Raw genomic sequence first — 18,058 nt, forward strand, 5'->3', positions numbered from 1 at the left:
GTCTCCCTACTTCTACTTATCCTAGCAGTAGCTTCTAAAGCCAATATAAATAAAAATTGAATGGAACATACTGCAGATACACAGAATATAGATGTTAGGGAATGGAGTGAGATACAACTGAGACACTGAGGAGGTCTTCAGGTTCTTAATATTTTAACTTTATCATTATGATAAGGTTTTAGAAGTATTCGGAATGCAGTATTCTTGGTTACTTCATCTCTAATCAGAAGAACTCATATCCACGAGGAAACTAGATATTTTTACATAGAGGAAAGTACTGTTGTGAACCTACTGAAGAAAAAATATAAGATTCCTCTTAACTGGAGAGAAGCTAATGTATGCTAATTTTTTTCCACTGGATAAACAAAAGACCATAGGTGGTTTTAAATATATATGAATTAAGATTTTTCATAGAGAACAGTATTTTGGTGCAAAAAAAATGGAAAAATACAATAGATGATTGTTAGTTTGACTTATCATAGAATCATGACAAATTTTGTTACTATATTTTCCCTAGAGTTTTACCTAATCAATACCTGCTAAATAATTTTAAAATGATATGCAAAAGATTTTATTTTCTAAATAATGAAAAGATAATGCTTTAAATAAAACTCAGTAAATGATTTAATCATGACTGGAATTCAACAGTCTGGGAAATTTTTAAATAATTCTAACATTCTTATATCCCTTACCTGAAAAAGAAAATTCACTTAGGACTGATATTTTTCAAATGTCATAGGCAGCCACTGAAATGAAGGGACTATGTTTAGTCAAATGGAAAGATTACCAAGAAAGAACCTGGAAAATTGTAATAAAATAATTCTGCCAAATCTTCTCAACTATTTGTATATTGATTTAGGGGATTAGTTTAATTGTGTTAGGTAATACTAATTTCCAGAACAAATATTGTTATTTGGGTTAGAAGAGATAAGCCTAATTGCTGATACTGTGATAAAGTTCTTTGAATGTTTTATTGCTATCTAGTAAAACAAGCAAAGCATGGTCTGCACAGAATAAAAAGCTTTTTTTATCTTCCTGAACCTCTTTTCACATCCTCCAGTTCATCAAATAATTAATGTCAGTCCGTGATTTTTTTCCCCTGATTTTTTTTCTGACCAAGTATCACATAAAAAAACAGTAGTTATTATATTCATACACTACTGTCTCAGATGTTAAAAGATTACATAGAGGTCAGGTTCATAGCAGCAAAGAGCTGGCAAACTCAAAACGGATCATTAAAAAGAACAAAAGAATTTACTTAAAAAAATATGAACATAATTCATGGAAATCAACATGGACTCATAAAGCAACAGTGGGAAGCTATTAACACCACTAGGCATAAAAGAAGTTGGGACAGGAAACAACACCTAGAACAGGGAAGTGCTGCCAGACCCTGGAAAGAGTGTTAGAGCTGATGGAACGAGAGGCTGGCCAAACCTGAAGAACACAGCCAATTCCAAACCAAGCCAATAGGGAAGTGGTAGGGAATAAATCCTCTAACCACTGTCACCCAGTCCTCTGATCTCCTGCTGGTGTTTCCTGCTGTCTGAAATCAACCAAAGCCAAAAGGGCCTGATTAATGTCCACCAAGGTCAACTTCCAGGAACACAGACACAGATCCAGCATAGATAACATGGCAATTTCCTAAGAATCATTGCTACAAATTTTTATAGTAACTAACTGAAAACTTGGGAGTGGGAGAATGTACTACACAATAAAGGATTAGACAGTACTCTTGTGGTGTTGTTGGCAAATAGCAGTGACTGTATTCTTGAAAAAATGCTGAGATAATAGATTTTAAGTGCCTTAATCACAAAAAATAATAATTATGTGAAGTAATACTTGCTAATTAGCTCTATATAGCTATTTTATGACATATACATAGTTCAAAACAACATGGTGTACATGATAAATACACATAATTTAATTTTTCAATTGTTTAAAAAAATGTTTTTCACAATAGCTCCATTAAGCCAAAGGCAATTACTTATGACAATTGAGGGGTGGAGGGACAAGGATTACCTCACATAGCATAAACGATAACTCATGACACATGCTTACTGTACTACTGAAGGAATTCTGAGGAGTCTACTTGATTCTGTGTGTCCTAAGTGGTCGATTAACTTGCCTCCACATAAAGTATTTGAGAATTTAAGTGTCTAGAGCTGATAGCACTTTAAAAGTTGTAATTAATACATATATTCCTGCCTTAGTATCATTGTTCAACTAAATCTTCATCTCACCTTTTATAAAAGTACATTAAGAATATGCCTAACCAATGCCAAATTTAAAAACGAATTTATCATTCTCCTTAAGTAATGTCAGCATCCTCCATTTTGGAGACATTTAAAGTTCTGACTGACGAAACACAAAGTATTAATTTCTCACCTCCAAACAATAATGTTTTGAGTTTCTTGCTCACATGAAAAAACTGTGACAGTTAAAAAAAGCACTGAAATTTTTCTCAATGATACTAAGCTTAAGTGTAGCAATATCCCACACATGCTACAAACATGACTTCATTCTATCAAGATGATTATTGTGTACATTTCACTCTTGTTTATTTAAACATTCAAAAATGTGAAACATTGTTTAGCAGCATTTCTTTTGCCCTTCATTTCAGTGTCTTAGATTCAAGGCATATAACTGACTTTCAAGGCTTTAAAATATTATCTATATAAAAATATTTAATAGCTTGTTTATGAAGCCAGGAGTTGTGTTGGCAATACTAGGGGTGAAAGGACCCAAATGCCCAAAATCATGTCCAATGCACTAGGTTGGTGTTGCCAGTTGCCCTGGAAAGATTCGGTCTTCTGCTCTTTTAACACAAATTGACAAAGAAAGAGAAATGGTGTCGGTTCTGAGTCAAGAGTCCACCAGACAACTCTCCGCAGCCCTCCTTTCTCAAAATGACTTTGGAACGGGACTGGGCGAGGAGAAGGCAGGAAGCCGGGGTGCAGACACTCAAGAGTCCCCTGCGTGCGTGCATGCACGCGCGGGTTTCTGCGCTAGGTGACTCGGGAGGCCAAGTTCCTCGGGACAGGGCAGCGCGGCGCCGGCAGGACCCGCGACTCAGCTCAGTCGCTGCTCGGCTACCCGGCGGCCTCCAAGCCTGACGTTGCGCTGTCCACCGCCAGGGGGCCAACACCCCACGACGCGTCCGCTCTGCAAGAGACCTGGGGACGCGAAAGCGGCAGCTGCTGCCCTTACCTCCAGGTAGTACAAGTCCACGGTAGTGATCTGAGAGTCGAGGAAATCTTCATAAGTGTTGAACTGCGTGACAATATTGTCCACGGCCATTAACCCCTCATCCTGATCCATTGCGGTTTCCTGGGCCAAAGCGTCCCTAGCGACAGAGGCTCGAGGACAGAATCAGGAAGTTCCACCCACTGCGCTCCTTCCAATCAGTTGGGGGCGGGTGTTGAGCTTTGAACGTTAATCCCGCCCCCGTGTTTGTTACGGAGTTTCAGGTTTCCGCCTAACTCTTGGGAACTGTTTTAAATTACCCACTCCAAATTCAGGTCCCGTGTCAGTCAACTGACACACCTTGGGGAAATGTGGAACAAGGGAGAGATGCAAACAGCAATCCAAAGTTAAAGAGTGTGACACTGCCAGGATGTTTAGACAAAACGTTATGGATAAGCTCTTCCAATCACGTTCTAAAACCATCTTAAGCAGTACAAAAATATAGAAGTATTTTACAAGGAGAAAGAGTATCTCAAAAGTCTAGAGAAAAGGTCTTGTGACCAAGGCCACATTAACGATCTTTTTGAATTATTTTTTAAATTGTAACTCGCAGCTCAGTTATCAATATTGAGTGCAAAGAGCCATTTATGAATGTCCCAAACGAAGGAATCTCAGCAATACCTTTGAAGAGCTCTCCGAGCCCCAAGTTATTGCTTTTAATTTTTTTACTATAAATTTCAATAAACACACGATGAAAAATCTTGCTCTGCAGAAACAGCCTTTTTTATAAATATCTCTGGAAGCTTAAAAGGTTAAGGGTTTTACTCAAGATTTTCTTTTTCCTTTGGAACAAAATGTTTTTCATATTTAAAATATGAATTTAAATTATGAATTTATTATTAATTTAATCCAACAAACAGCTGTCAAAACTTTTCAGAATTTATGGTTTTTAATATTTTTCAAATCATCCTTGAGAATTAACACATAGAGTTTTCTTTCTAAATATTTTTGTATATGATTTAGAAAATTTTCACAGATGTGCTAAAAAATATTTTGATGAAAACATCTCAGAAGATATTTTCACTTTTGGTTAGCTTATACAATTTTAAAAGTCCATCTCAAACATCAGGATGTCATGAAATTTTAAGTGATACAAACATAATGATCTCTATTATTGACTTTCATTTAATAAATATATCCTGAAATGTCTCAAAAGGCATTTGGGACCTCATTTTTAAGTGCATTTTAATCATTAAATTTGGGGAAAGAGAAATATCACACATAACACAACAGCTGTAATAATAATAGTAACAACAACATTTGTTGAGGGCTCACCCCATGCCAGGTGTTAAGTGTCAAAAATCATTACATCATTAGCTGGTATTTACATTAAAAGTAACCACCACCAACAATTTGATAGTATCTCATATCTGAAAAGATATGGAAATTTTGAAAAGCTCAAGAATGGACATGAAATCCATGTTCCTTAAAATACTCTAATAGATGACAAAAGTTTCTGTTATCTAGAGGGTTCTATAAGTCCTTCCTAAAAGAGTCCTATTCTGAGTGAAGTGAGCACCAGGGAAAGCTTAGAAAAGATTCAGTCACTTATGTACAGAGAATATAAGTATTTCCTTTCATCTGAAAATATTTTATACAACCTTACCAATGTGGCAACCCTGTTTTAAACCCTTTCTATGCATTATCTCATTTCATCTTCATGGTACACTCACTGGGGAAATAACACTGGTATATTTCTCAAAAAAGAGGCAGAATGAATTTAAATGACTTGGCTAAATTTCCAAAGGCAAAAAATTAGCAACACAATTATTATTTCCAGTCTCACAAATATATTTTAGCACATCTGTGAAAATTTTCTAAATCATATACAAAAATATTTAGAAAGGAAGATATAGAGAGGTTTTGAAGAGCCCCTTAGAACTAATTACAAAAGCTGTTTATTTCTTACATTAAAAGACAAGTCATCTTGCAATAGGGATGATGGATTGGTACAAACATAAAAAACAAAAGGAGGTGGGCAGGCAAGAAAGATCAGGTTCGATGTAGGACAAAGCAGCCAATGGTCTTCACGGTTGTGTGGGGCCCAGGAAGGGCAGCATAGGAAAGGAAGCCCACTAGAGAGGCAGGGAAACAGGAGGCGAAACTTTGAGTTCTCTCGTTTGAAGAGACGCAAAATGCAGCAGCCATGTCCTTGAACAAGAAAAATGGCTTCGATTGCTGACCTCGTACTACTGAATACTGCTCAGGCCTCCTGTTTTGAAGTCCTCCTACATCAAGATCTCATCACTTTCAAGACACAGCAAAGTATCTAGGGAATGTTTAAGTTCAGAAATCAGTAGCACTTTGATTACAATATCAGATCTCTATGTTAGTAAAATGCAAAGTCATTGTTTGTCTATACATCCTTCTAGTAAGATCCATTCATCTAATGTGATCTGTTTTGATTGTGCATTTTCAGAGAAACCTAATTAAATTAACCATGTGGCCAAAAGCTCATTGGTAGAATAATCCCTAAAGCATCTAAATTTAAACAATTGTGAAAATAGTCTAATAACATCTTCCAACAAATCATCTTCTTAATATTGAAAGAAATATTTATTATAAATTTAGCCTTGTTCTACACAGAAAGACTAGAATTATAGAAAATTTAACTCAATCATCTTTTTTCTGAACTTTTGATTTAAGTTCAGAAACACTTTCAGACCTGTGCCTGAGAAATTACATGGAAGAGTGGCAAGAAAGAAATTAATGAGCCACAACAATTTTCTCTTTACTATTGTGAGGCCTTTGTTATGATCAGAAAATACTTTATTTTGGATAACATGCATTCCTACTTCAAGTCCAAGATCTTAAAATATTGAATCCTGGAATTTAGCACCAATCCCAGAAATTCCATTCTTTGCCAAAAGACAAGCAAAGATTATGTATATTCACAACAAAACCCCAAGATGTAAGAGAGAGAAAACATATGTTATGGAAGGAATAACAAAATAACAAAATATATGCCATATTCAGTTTAGTTACTGAGATTTTTTGTTTTTTTTTTTTAAAGGTACAATGTAAAAGTAAAGACCATAGGCAAAAGCAAGCACAAGTATCTCTTTGGAAATAAACAGGCTTTCGTACATATACCTGATAGAAACATACAAAACAATTTCAAATTAAATTCTGTATTTCTATTCCTAAACATTTAACAATATCATATGATAGTTGAGAAAGTGAATAAAAAAAATATTTTGGTATGTTGACATGATAGAAGAATGCCTTGCTTATTATGTTAATAAGATGCTAAACTTTCTGAGTAAGAACTTCTGGCTCTATTACGATGGACTTACTACATTACCATATTGTAAGAAAGAAAAACATGCTCACTGTAGTAAGATAAGAAATTATGTCTGATGTTACCCAACTGCTTATGAAGTGTCTATGATTGCAGAGGGCTATTGCCTAATCCTGAGTCAAGGAGAGCTCCTTAGCACTTTGTAATAATGATGACACTGAATTTGTTTAAGCTCTTTCTTATGATGAGATCACTGGGCTTCCACAGTCTGTTATCCTAATGTGCCGGAGTTCTGGTTCCACTGCTTCTCACTAATGCAGACACAGTGTATTCAAGAGTCATAATTCACAAGTTTTCTCCTTTCTTGACTTAATGAAAGGAAGAGGTCAGAAGAAATACAATATAATATGGAATTGCTCCCAGGAGTGAGGTTGACAAGTGTCAGCAGCTGGTAATAAAAAATAAAAAATAAAGAGTGAACTATTACTATGCCATTGGGTAGATAATGGGTATGATCACCATGAACAGGTCTTTGTAAAGAGAAAGCCTTGGGATTCCAGTATCACTATGAGGCACTCCTAATAATCTTACTAAAGATTCCCTCAACCTCTTTGTGTACCTGGAAATCAGACTGGACCCTAAAACACCACTCCCCTGGGTGACTGAACACTTAGAAAGCATCACAAGTGAATAGATGGCCACCATGATTAACACAGAGCTGCCAATGTCAAGGGGGATGCTCAGCCCTTCCCACAATCTATGCCTTTTCTCTTATTCTCCACAGTAGGTTCTTTTCTCTCTTTGATCTTATACTCTCCTGTCTCAAAGCAGATAAACTTAACTTCCACTCCAAAATAAAGTAAAAGTTCCCAGAGTGGATTTCCTGCTGTCCAACATACAAGCTTACTCACGCTCCTACCAACTTTTTGATTTTTCCCTTGTGTTTCAAAGGAAGAATTTATGTCCTCCTATACCTTCACTCTACACTGACTCTCTCTCTTTCTGCCTTCTCAGGATTCCTCATTTTGATTATCTCCTCTCTCCCATATTGTTATTCATCTCCTCTCCCCCTCCCCTAGCTCCTTTCCTGTTTAAAAATAATTAATAAATAAATAAATAAGAAAATGAATCCAAGAACAATCCTCCCTGAAGTCCACTGTCAACTTCAGCTATAGGCTCCCCTACACTTCACAGCAAAGCTTCTGAAAAGAGTTATCTATGATCACCATCTTCACTTCCTTACACTTCCTGATCAATTCATTCCAACTGGTTCCATATACTGTGCCACTGAAACCACTTTTGTCAAAGTCAATTTTGACCTCTTTATCATAACAGCCTATCCATTTTTTTGTCCTCATAATACTTGACACTCTGCAGCATTTGACCGAGTGACTACTCCCTTCTTTTCAAAAGCCTCTCTGGAATGCCATCACATTACTTTGCCCTGAGGTTGGTTGGTATTCCATTAGCTGTTTCTCCTTGGATTTCTCTCTGGATCCTCTTCCCCTTACCATGCTTTCAAAAGTTGTATAATCTCAGTGTTCTTTTCTAGCCTAGGTCCTTTTCAGCTCTTCATTCTCCTTACTTGAAGAACTCACATCCATAGCTTTACTTACATCCTGTGTGTATGGTTCCCTGATCTATAACTAGCCAAACCACTCTCCTAAGATTAAACCAATTGCCTAGCAGGCACACTTGGATGTGTAACACATGTAAGATTGCATTTTTTCCTCCCCCAGTATTCCCTCCTTCCACATACTGGCTCGTCTCCTCTCGGTGGTTCATGAAAGAAACCTCCAAGGCAGTCTTGATCCTTGTCTCTCCCTCACCCTTGAAATATAAGGCCTATGTTTTGGTCTCCCAAGTACATCTTTTGAAGGTTTTAATTTCTCTCCAAACTCCTTGACATATTTTCTTGCCTAAGCTAAAATCTGATACCTTAATTGCAAGAACAACATCTTTTCTGGTTTCCTGATATCTCTTTGGCCCCCTCTTCAGCCCACTCTTCATGATGATGTCAGAATGATTGTTTAGGCAATACTAATACAATCTTATCATGTCCCTCTTAGAACCCTTCATTGGTTTTTCTATGCCCCTTAGGATAAAGTATCATTTCATTTTGTTTGGTTTGGTTTTTAATGTGGTTTTCAAGAACTTCTGCATTTTGGCTTTTAACTGGCAACTTCCGTCTCGCATGATACATGTTCCAGCCATACCAGTTTCCAGAGAGGCCATCTTTTTCTGTCACCAGATCTCAAAAATGCTATCATGCAGTTCCCTCTGTTTAGAACATTCTTTCACATGACACATTTTTTTCTATTCACATATTAGTTCCCTGTTATACATAGAGGGAGACATAGAAGTTAGTGTGTGTGTGGTGTGTGTGTGTGTGTGTGTGTGTCTCCAGAGTGCTTTTTATAACCCACACATACTCTATTTGTCATGAATATCTTTCATATAATAAAATATTTTAAATAACTACATTCATTAGAATCTGTGCCCATGAAAGTGAAGACTACATCAACACTCTTCACCACTATGTTCCTAGCAACTGACATGGTTCCTCAAAGTTTTTGCTAAATGAAAGTTTCCCTATAGGTTTTATTCATTCATCTTAAGCACTACTAGGTAAAATATTCTACACTCAGTGTGGGGAACATAAAAATTAGCAACCTAAATTTTAGTACCTAGGTTTTGGAAAGGTATTTAACAATACCAGTGTAATAAGACAAGACAGCTATTTTTGAAGTGCTATGCAAATTCAGAGAGGTGTTGAGCAAAAGGGACAAAACAGGAGACATTATATTACCTGACTTCAAAATAAATAATTCAGAAAAGTGGAAAATACTTCCAACTAGAGGGAATCAAGGAAAATTTAAAGGGTGACATGGCCTTTGTGCTAAGTTTGAAGAATGGAGAAGGGGAACTGGGACCCTGAACAAATGCCCTTATGAACAAATCACATGTGCTCAAGTTTCAAGGTCCAAAACCAAAAGATGTTCCAGGAGTGACTGGGTAAATTTGATGATAGTGCATGCTGTGTCCAAAAGGAAGAAAAACGGGATGGTAAGTTAGAAGCAGATCATGCTGTGGTTTGTCCATTTAAGAAGATTGCACCATATTTTCCTTGAAAAAATAAATAAAAAAAGAGTCCACAGAGATGCCTGGAAATAGTGATCATCACAACTGGAGTTTAAAAGATGTTTCCAACAGCAATAAATGGCTGGAGATGAGGCAGAAGGACTTCCTAGATCAGAAGACAGAAGGAAGGGGAGTCTGAGAATAATTTCAGGGGTGATGGATTCAAGAAAACTTTGGGGCAGGAATTTTACAGACAAGAGACTGATTTCAAGTTCAGTACACATTTTACCCTCAAGCAAGGGTCAGATTTTCCTTTCAGATCAAACTTTTGCCTGCTCAAAATAAGAAATACAATGGTGTGTTTGGTTTTTAATGAGAACTTGCTGGTACTTAACTCAAATAATGAGGCACTGACTTGAGGGTGAAAAAGAAATTCAGATGGAATTTCAGGAGAAAATAAAAACTGACATCATTAAAACCCCAGAGACAAAGTGGAAAGAGGATGCCTCTCTGAGGAGTATATTTAGACCCTCTAAAATACACAGTGACCTCTATAGAATTCCTGAGAGGCTTGATCTATTTTAAACCAGCATCTTCTTTTGGCTTCTGAGTATGTCAGAGCTCATCAGGTACTCAAATACTATTGCAGCCATGGTAATAATCAAACCCTAGTCGCAACTTACCCAATACAGAAAAGGGAAAAAAATAAGATTACTAGACTTCTAAAAGCCCCATTAAAGGGAGTGGGGCTAATTCTTTTAGGAGCTAATTCAACTCACTAGACTCATCCTACTTCTCCAGGACATCAGACATTCTCTGACTACAGATGAACTGATCACAATAAAGATATTTTCATCCATCCCTCCTACTGACTCTAACTTACCTAAGTATTATGGTTTGGATGTGAGGTGTCCCCAAAAAACTCACGTGTGAGATAATGCAAGAAAGTTTAGAGGAGAAATGATCAGGTTATAAGAGCCTTAACCCAATCAGTGAGTTAATTCCCTGATGGAATTAACTGAGTAGTAACTGAAGGCAGATAGGGTATGGCTGGAGGAGGTGAGTAATTGGGGCTGTGCTTTTGAGTTATATATTTTTTTCTGGTGAATGGAGTATCTCTCTCTCTCTCTCTCTCCTCTTCCTGATCATCATGTAAGCTGCTTCCCTCCACCACCCTCTTCTACCATGATGTTCAGCCTTACCTCAAGCCCCAAGAAAAGGAGCCAACTGTCTACGGACTGAGACCCCTGGAACAATGAGCCCTCAAATGAACTTTTCCTCCTTAAAATTGTTCTTTTCAGGTCTTTAAGTCACAGTAGCAAATAAACTTACTAAAAAACAAAGCAAAGGCAAAATTTATTTACTTCGGCAATCACTTAAAGTCACCAAAGATTCATGCACCTTGCCAGTCTCTAATAGCGAAATGAAAAACAACTCTTAGTTCTTCACATCTTCAGAAATATTCCAATTTAGGAATGGGAGAAAGAGGGTTAGTACTAGAAATTGTTTGAACGAAGGAAAAGAAAATAACCTAAGCAGATTTGGGGGAACAAATCTGTGATTAAATGAAATAAAAATTTACAAGAACTATGACATAACGTATACATGGTGTACAGAAAGTAATGTATGTGAGAAAATTGATTCTATTTGTGAAAGATAGACTTAATAGGAAGTGCAAGACTGGTGTGTTTTAAGAAATCAATAAGAAATATTTGAAGACTTGGTGTTTCTTTTGTCACATCTAGTTTCAGAATTCTGTGATAATCTTCTAAATTATACTTTCACTAAGTGTTTGGTTTTTTTCTAAAGGAAACATCTCAGAAGAAAGGAACAAAGTACAATTGTTCTTCTATCATGTGTTTTGCTGAAAGAAAGCACTGAATTTTACTAAAGTGTTTCAGAACCACAGATCTCTACATGGTTGCCATTACTGCTATACCTTCTTAATATGTTTGCTTTCTTGGTTCAAAAATGTCTATTTCACATTGCATTAGTCAGGGTTCTCTGGAGGAACAGAACTGACAGAATGTGTATATAATTATAAAATGAGATTTAGTAGATTAGGTTACAAAATCAGAGGCTGAATAGTTCCACAGTGGCTGTCTGCAGGATGGAGAGCCAGAGAATCAGTAGCTACTCAGTCCAAGAACTTGGAGCCTCAGAACAAGAATAATGATGCCACCCCAGTCCAAGGCTGAAGTCCTGGAAGGTCCCTGGAGAGTCACAGGTGTGAGTCCACATTGGAAAAATGAAGAAGCTGGAGTTTGATGTCCACAAGTGATGGAAGCACCTGCTCAAGAAGAATCCAGCTTGCACATGTAGATAGGCTTCCTTCTTCTTCACTTTTCTGTTCCGTCTGGGCCTCCAGTCTTTTGGATGATGCCACCCAGTCACCCATTTGGTTGACTCTTCCTCCTCATTTCACTGACCCACATGCCAATTATCTTTGAAAACACCCTCACAGACACATCCAAAAGTGTGCATTTACTAATTTCCTAGGCATCTCTCAGGTCAGTTAGATTAACCATTACAACCAAGATTAACCATCACACACATCCTCACTCCTCTTTAAAATAGTTGCCTTCCTTTCCCTTCCCTGTGCACAACCCCCCATTACCACTCCACCCTGCTTTCTGTTCATCCAATACATCCTTATCTACAGTTATTCCCATGTGACAATTTTGTCCATATGAAATTCAGACGTACCAGCCATCCTCCCATAAACCAATCTACCCCTTACTATACCTGTGCTGATACCCCCTGCCTTCTTTTTCCTTGTGGTGAATGTACTGCTCCTATGAAATGCTAGACTTGTCCTTCAGCGTTCTGGATACCATCCCCTCTCACATCCTTAAAGACTTCATTCTGCCATTAGGCACTTTGTTCCTTGCTTAGTCCATTTCTCCCACTCTGTTAGTCATCCCCGACAGGATATGAACAGGTTTTAAGATCTCAGATTTTTAAAAGAAGTCAATTCCTTCATATTTTCAGTTACCGACCTTTTTGTTCATATATATATCTATACTTGAAAAAGTAGTCTATAATTACCGTGAGTATTCCCTCACCCCTGAGCTGTTTCCAGACTTCTTCCCACCACTCAACTAAGACTGCTCTTTTCAAGGCCACCAATTACTTCCTTGCAGTCAGATCTATGGGATGTGCTCTGCTTCTAATATATTTGACCTTTCTATGGCATTAAGCACAGCTGACTGGTCCCTCAGTTGTGAAGTACTTTCTCCACTTGGCTTCCACAACTCTACACTCATTCCACACTGCCCATTCCTTCTTAATACACTTCGTGAATTCTATCACTTTGGTTCAAATTCCACACATTTGGTTGTTTTAGAGCTTAATCCTGGGCTCCTATCTCTTCTAATTTATAGGTTCTCCCTAGGTTATCTTATCCAATTCTAAGGCTTTAAATAATTTCCCTGTATTAGAGACTCTCATATGTGTACTACTAATCTTGATCTCTCCCCAAAATGGCAGACTCATTTGTCTGTTAGCTGACAGTTCTACTTGAATATCTGTTGGGCCTCTCAGAGTTAACATGGCCAAACAGATTGACTTATGTGCAAGTTAACTCCTAGATTTTCACTTGATTCTTTTGCCCACACCCTACATTTAATCTATAAGCAAGTTTAACTGTGTCTACTGCCAAAAATTCATTTCTAATCCATTCACTACTTTTCAGCTTCAATGCTTTCATTCCAATACAAGTCAGCATCATTTTTTCCTAGATAACTACAATAGCTTTTTAAATAACCTCTTTTCTTTCCTTTTTGGTTTCTTCCTTAATCTAGACTCACATAGTAGAAGAGCATTTTGTTTAAAAATGCATAGTAGGCTGAGTGCTGTGTCACACGCCTATAATCCCAGCTACTCAGGAGTCTGAGGCAGAAGGATCCCAAGTTTGAGGCCAATCATGACAATTTAGTACAAAGTGTTTCAAAAAAGTCTGGAGATGTAGTTCAGTGGTAGAGTGCCCCTAGGTTCAATCCTCAGTACTGGGGGGGTGGGGAATATAAGATCATGCCTACCCTGCTTAAAATCCTCAATGACTTCCATTAAAATTATGGGAAAAAAAAAAAAAAAAAAAAAAACACATAAAACCCTTTTCTGGCTGGCTCCATGGCACATGCTTGTAATCCCAGTGACTCCGGAGGCCAAGGCAGGGGTTCTAAGTCAGACTCAGCAACGGCTAGGCACTGCCTATAAATAAAATACAAAAGAAAAAAAGAAAAAGGGGGCTTAAGATGTGGCTCAGTGGTTGAGTGCCCCTGAGTTCAACACCTGGTACCAAATAAATAAATAAATAAAACGGTTTTCCCAGATGTTTATGCAGCACTAGATCTTACTCTGCAATTTTTCTGCTCTTATGTTTTACTTTAATCTCTGTTAATACCACATTAATTGATAGGCACTCTGGTTTTCTTTTTGTTCCCTAAATCTATTATGCTCAGTCATGTTCCCTTGATCCAGAAAGTCATATCTTCCTCCTTGCCCCAGTTATTGCATAACCAGATCCTTTTCACCATTCTGATGTCAGAATATCAGATATGCATTAGGGCATGAATGAAATTCCCAGTCCAAAATAACCAAGTTCATCACATCACATTGTCTGGTTCTCTGAATAGTACTAATCATTTACACATTTTTCTGTTTATGTTTTGTAACATAGATTCTATGTAGGAAAGATATTATCTTCCCAGACTTCACCACTAAAATCTCAGCACCCAGTAACAGTGCCTGGAGCCAACTAGGTAGGTGCTTAGTAAAGATTTAATAATAGAAATAATGAAAGTTTTATAAAATTACAATTTTATAAAATTAATCATTTAATATTTTAAAAGACTGCAAAAAGGAATTTAAAATCAAAGAGAATGTGGTTGAAACCAAACACTGAGCACACATGCATTCATTTCCAGTGGGTCTCCTGAGTTCACTGAAACCCATAAGAGAACATTTAGTGTCTCAGAAAAACTACAGCAAGTAGTCAGAAAGGACCACAGGCTAGGCTAGCCGTATTTTGAAAGTGCTTTCTATTGTGACTAGTCATCCTGATAGAAGAATCTTGAGTGGATTGTTATCATCACTTCTACTTCCAAGTACTTGGCAAGCATCATACAATAGTAAACACTATGGCCCAGCTCACCAGAATACATGATAAACCTATGCATCTCATCTGTGAATCTACAGTTGAAACTTTATTTCCTAGTTCTTTCCTATCACCCTTTCCCCAATTTACCACCTTCATTTTCTTATTTTTTCAAATTTCTCAAGGATTTCATATAAACAGACCAGAGACTCCTTATATTAGGGTTCTCTAGAGCAACAGAATCAACAGGAAGTATGATTACAAAAAGGGGATTTATTAGATTGACTTATACAACCAGAAACTGGACAGTCCACTAGCTGTTTGCAGGTGGGAGAGTTGGAAGAACCAGGAGCTGGGCAGTCCAAGATGATGATGTCTCAGAAACAAGAGGGATCAACAGTGCTACTCCAGTCTAAGACTGAAGGCTTCTGGAAACTCCCTGGAGAATCCCCGGCAGAGTTCACTTTGGAAGAATAAAGGAATGAGAATCTGATATGCCCAGGCAATCACAGCAGCAATCATGAACCCATTCAAGAAGAATCAAGCTTGCATCTGTGGCTGCTGCTTCCTTGTTCTACCAGCTTTCACACCACACAAGCTTCCAGCCTATTGGATGGTGCTGCCCACACTTAGGGAAGGTCTCCACTTCAATTTGCTATTCCGCATACCAATCATTCCTAGACTTAATCTGCAGCATCTCTTTTTGTTGTTGTTGCTGTTGTTGTTTTTGTTTTTTTTTTTTTTTTTTTTGTGGGTGCAATCCAAGCTTTTATTTTTAAACATTTTCATTTTCTAATTTTTTTTATTGTAAACAAATGGGATACATGTTGTTTCTCTGTTTGTACATGGAGTAAAGGCATACCATTTGTGTAATCATAAATTTACATAGGGTAATGTTGTTTGATTCATTCTGTTACTTTTTCCCTTCCCTCCACCCCTCCCACCCCTCTTTTCCCTCTATTCAGTCCTTCCTTCCTCCATTCTTGCCCCCCTCCCTAACCCTAACCCTAACCCTAACACTAACCCCTCCCACCCCCCATTATGTCATCATCTGCTTATCAACGAGATCATTCGTCCTTTGGTTTTTTGAGATTGGCTTATCTCACTTAGCATGATATTCTCCAATTTCATCCATTTGCCTGCAAATGTCATAATTTTATCATTCTTTATGGTGGAGTAATATTCCATTGTATATATATATACCACAGTTTCTTTATCCATTCATCAACTGAAGGACATCTAGGTTGGTTTCACAATCTGGCTATTGTGAATTGAGCAGCTATGAACATTGATGTGGCTGTATCTCTGTAGTATGCTGATTTTAAGTCCTTTGGGTATAGGCCAAGGAGTGGGATAGTTGGGTCAAATGGTGGTTCTATTCCAAGCTTTCTGAGAAATCTCCATACTGCTTTCCAGAGTGGCTGCACTAATTTGCAACCCCACCAACAATGTATGAGTGTTCCTTTTTCCCCACATCCTCTCCAACACCTATTGTTGCTTGTGTTCTTGATAATCGCCATTCTAATTGGAGTGAGATGGAATCTTAGGGTAGTTATGATTTGCATTTCTCTTATTACTAGAGATGTTGAACATTTTTTCATATATCTGTTGATTGCTTGTAGATCTTCTTCTGTGAAGTGTCTGCTCATTTCCTTAGCCCATTTGTTGATTGGATTATTTGTATTCTTGGTGTAGAGTTTTTTTTATATATTCTGGAAATTAGTGCTCTATCTGAAGTGTGAATGGCAAAGATTTTCTCCCACTCTGTAGGCTCTCTCTTCACATTACTGGTAGTTTCCTTTGCTGAGAGAAAGCCTTTTAGTTTGAATCTATCCCAGTTGTTGATTCTTGCTTTTATTTCTTGTGCTATGGAAGTCCTGTTAGGAAGTCTGATCCTAAGCCGACATGTTGAAGATTTGGTGTTGCCGCCTGCAGCAACGAGACCGCAGGAAAGAATTGGAGGCGGACTGGGAATGAACAACTTCTTTATTTTTTTTTCAGAGGTGCTTCTTCTCAGAGGTGCTTCTTTCTCCCAGAGGAAGAGAATGTTTTATATACATTAAGGCAGTCAATCTGCTTAGGATTAAGTAGCACCATAGGAGCATGCACCACAGTACCAGTAAGAAAGAATGAGGAACATGTGTTGACCACGGAAGAGACATCAACCAATCAGGCAAAAGGTCATGAGAGATCACGCCATGTTAACACTAATTATGCGCCACCTCTTGGCCCAATGCCAGTCACCATCTTAGAGCTACTTCCTCAAACAGCTGTAAACATGTCTCTACGATTTGGACCTACCTTTTCTTCTATAAGATGAAGGGTCTCTGGTCTGATTCTGAGGTTCTTGATCCATTTTGAGTTGAGTTTTGTGCAGGGTGAGAGATAGGGGTTTAATTTCATTCTGTTGCGTATAGATTTCCAGTTTTCGCAGCACCATTTGTTGAAGAGGCTATCTTTTCTCCATTGCATGTTTTTGGCCCCTTTGATAAACCCTTAGCCACACTAACAAAGAGAAAGAGAGAGAAAACTCAAATTACTAAAATTCGGAATGAACAAGTAAATATCACTACAGACACGAGTGAAATACAAACATAATTAGAAGCTATTTTGAAAATCTATACTCCAACAAAATAGAAAACCTCGAAGACATCAACAAGTTTCTAGAGATATGAATTACCTAAACTGAACCAGGAGGACATACACAACTTAAATAAATCAATTTCAAGCAATGAAATAGAAGAGGTCATCAAAAGCCTACCAACAAAGAAAAGTCCGGGACCAGATGGGTTCTCAGCCGAGTTCTACAAAACCTTTAAAGAAGAGCTCGTTCCAATACTCCTCAAAGTATTCCATGAAGTAGAAGAGGAGGGAACCCTCCCAAACTCATTCTATGAAACCAATATCACCCTGATACCTAAACCAGACAGAGACACATCAAGGAAAGAAAATTTCAGACCAATATCCTTAATGAACATCGATGCAAAAATTCTCAACAAAATTTTAGCAATTTGCATACAAAAATATATTAAAAAGATAGTGCACCACGATCAAGTGGGTTTTATCCCAGGGATGCAAGGTTGGTTCAACATGTGGAAATCAATAAATGTCATTCACCATATCAACAGACTTAAAGTTAAGAATCACATGATTATTTCAATAGATGCAGAAAAAACATTCGATAAATACAGCACCCTTCATGCTCAAAACACTAGAAAAAATAGGGATAGTGGGAACATTCCTTAACATTGTAAAGGCCATCTACACTAAGCCTATGGCCAATATCATTCTAAATGGTGAAAAACTGAAAGCATTCCCCCTAAAAACTGGAACAAGGCAGGGATGCCCTCTTTCACCACTTCTATTCAACATGGTCCTTGAAACTCTAACCA

At 37.6% G+C, this 18,058-nt stretch overlaps 1 protein-coding gene across 2 annotated transcripts in view; it reads right to left on the reverse strand.

Moving 5' to 3' along the window:
* Cfap299 (cilia and flagella associated protein 299) overlaps nt 1-3,339 on the reverse strand; it is a 675,940-nt gene extending 672,601 nt beyond the window's left edge. For both annotated transcript variants that reach the window (XM_047567085.1, XM_047567084.1), the window contains exon 1: nt 3,211-3,339. In XM_047567085.1, the coding sequence (XP_047423041.1) occupies nt 3,211-3,321 (111 nt within the window). In that variant the 5' untranslated portion in view covers nt 3,322-3,339. The remainder of the gene's footprint in view (nt 1-3,210) is intronic.
* Between the last annotated feature and the right edge of the window lie 14,719 nt (nt 3,340-18,058).

Source organism: Sciurus carolinensis, chromosome 10 (genome assembly GCF_902686445.1).
Source record: "Sciurus carolinensis chromosome 10, mSciCar1.2, whole genome shotgun sequence".
In the NCBI taxonomy this organism is placed as follows: domain Eukaryota; kingdom Metazoa; phylum Chordata; class Mammalia; order Rodentia; family Sciuridae; genus Sciurus; species Sciurus carolinensis.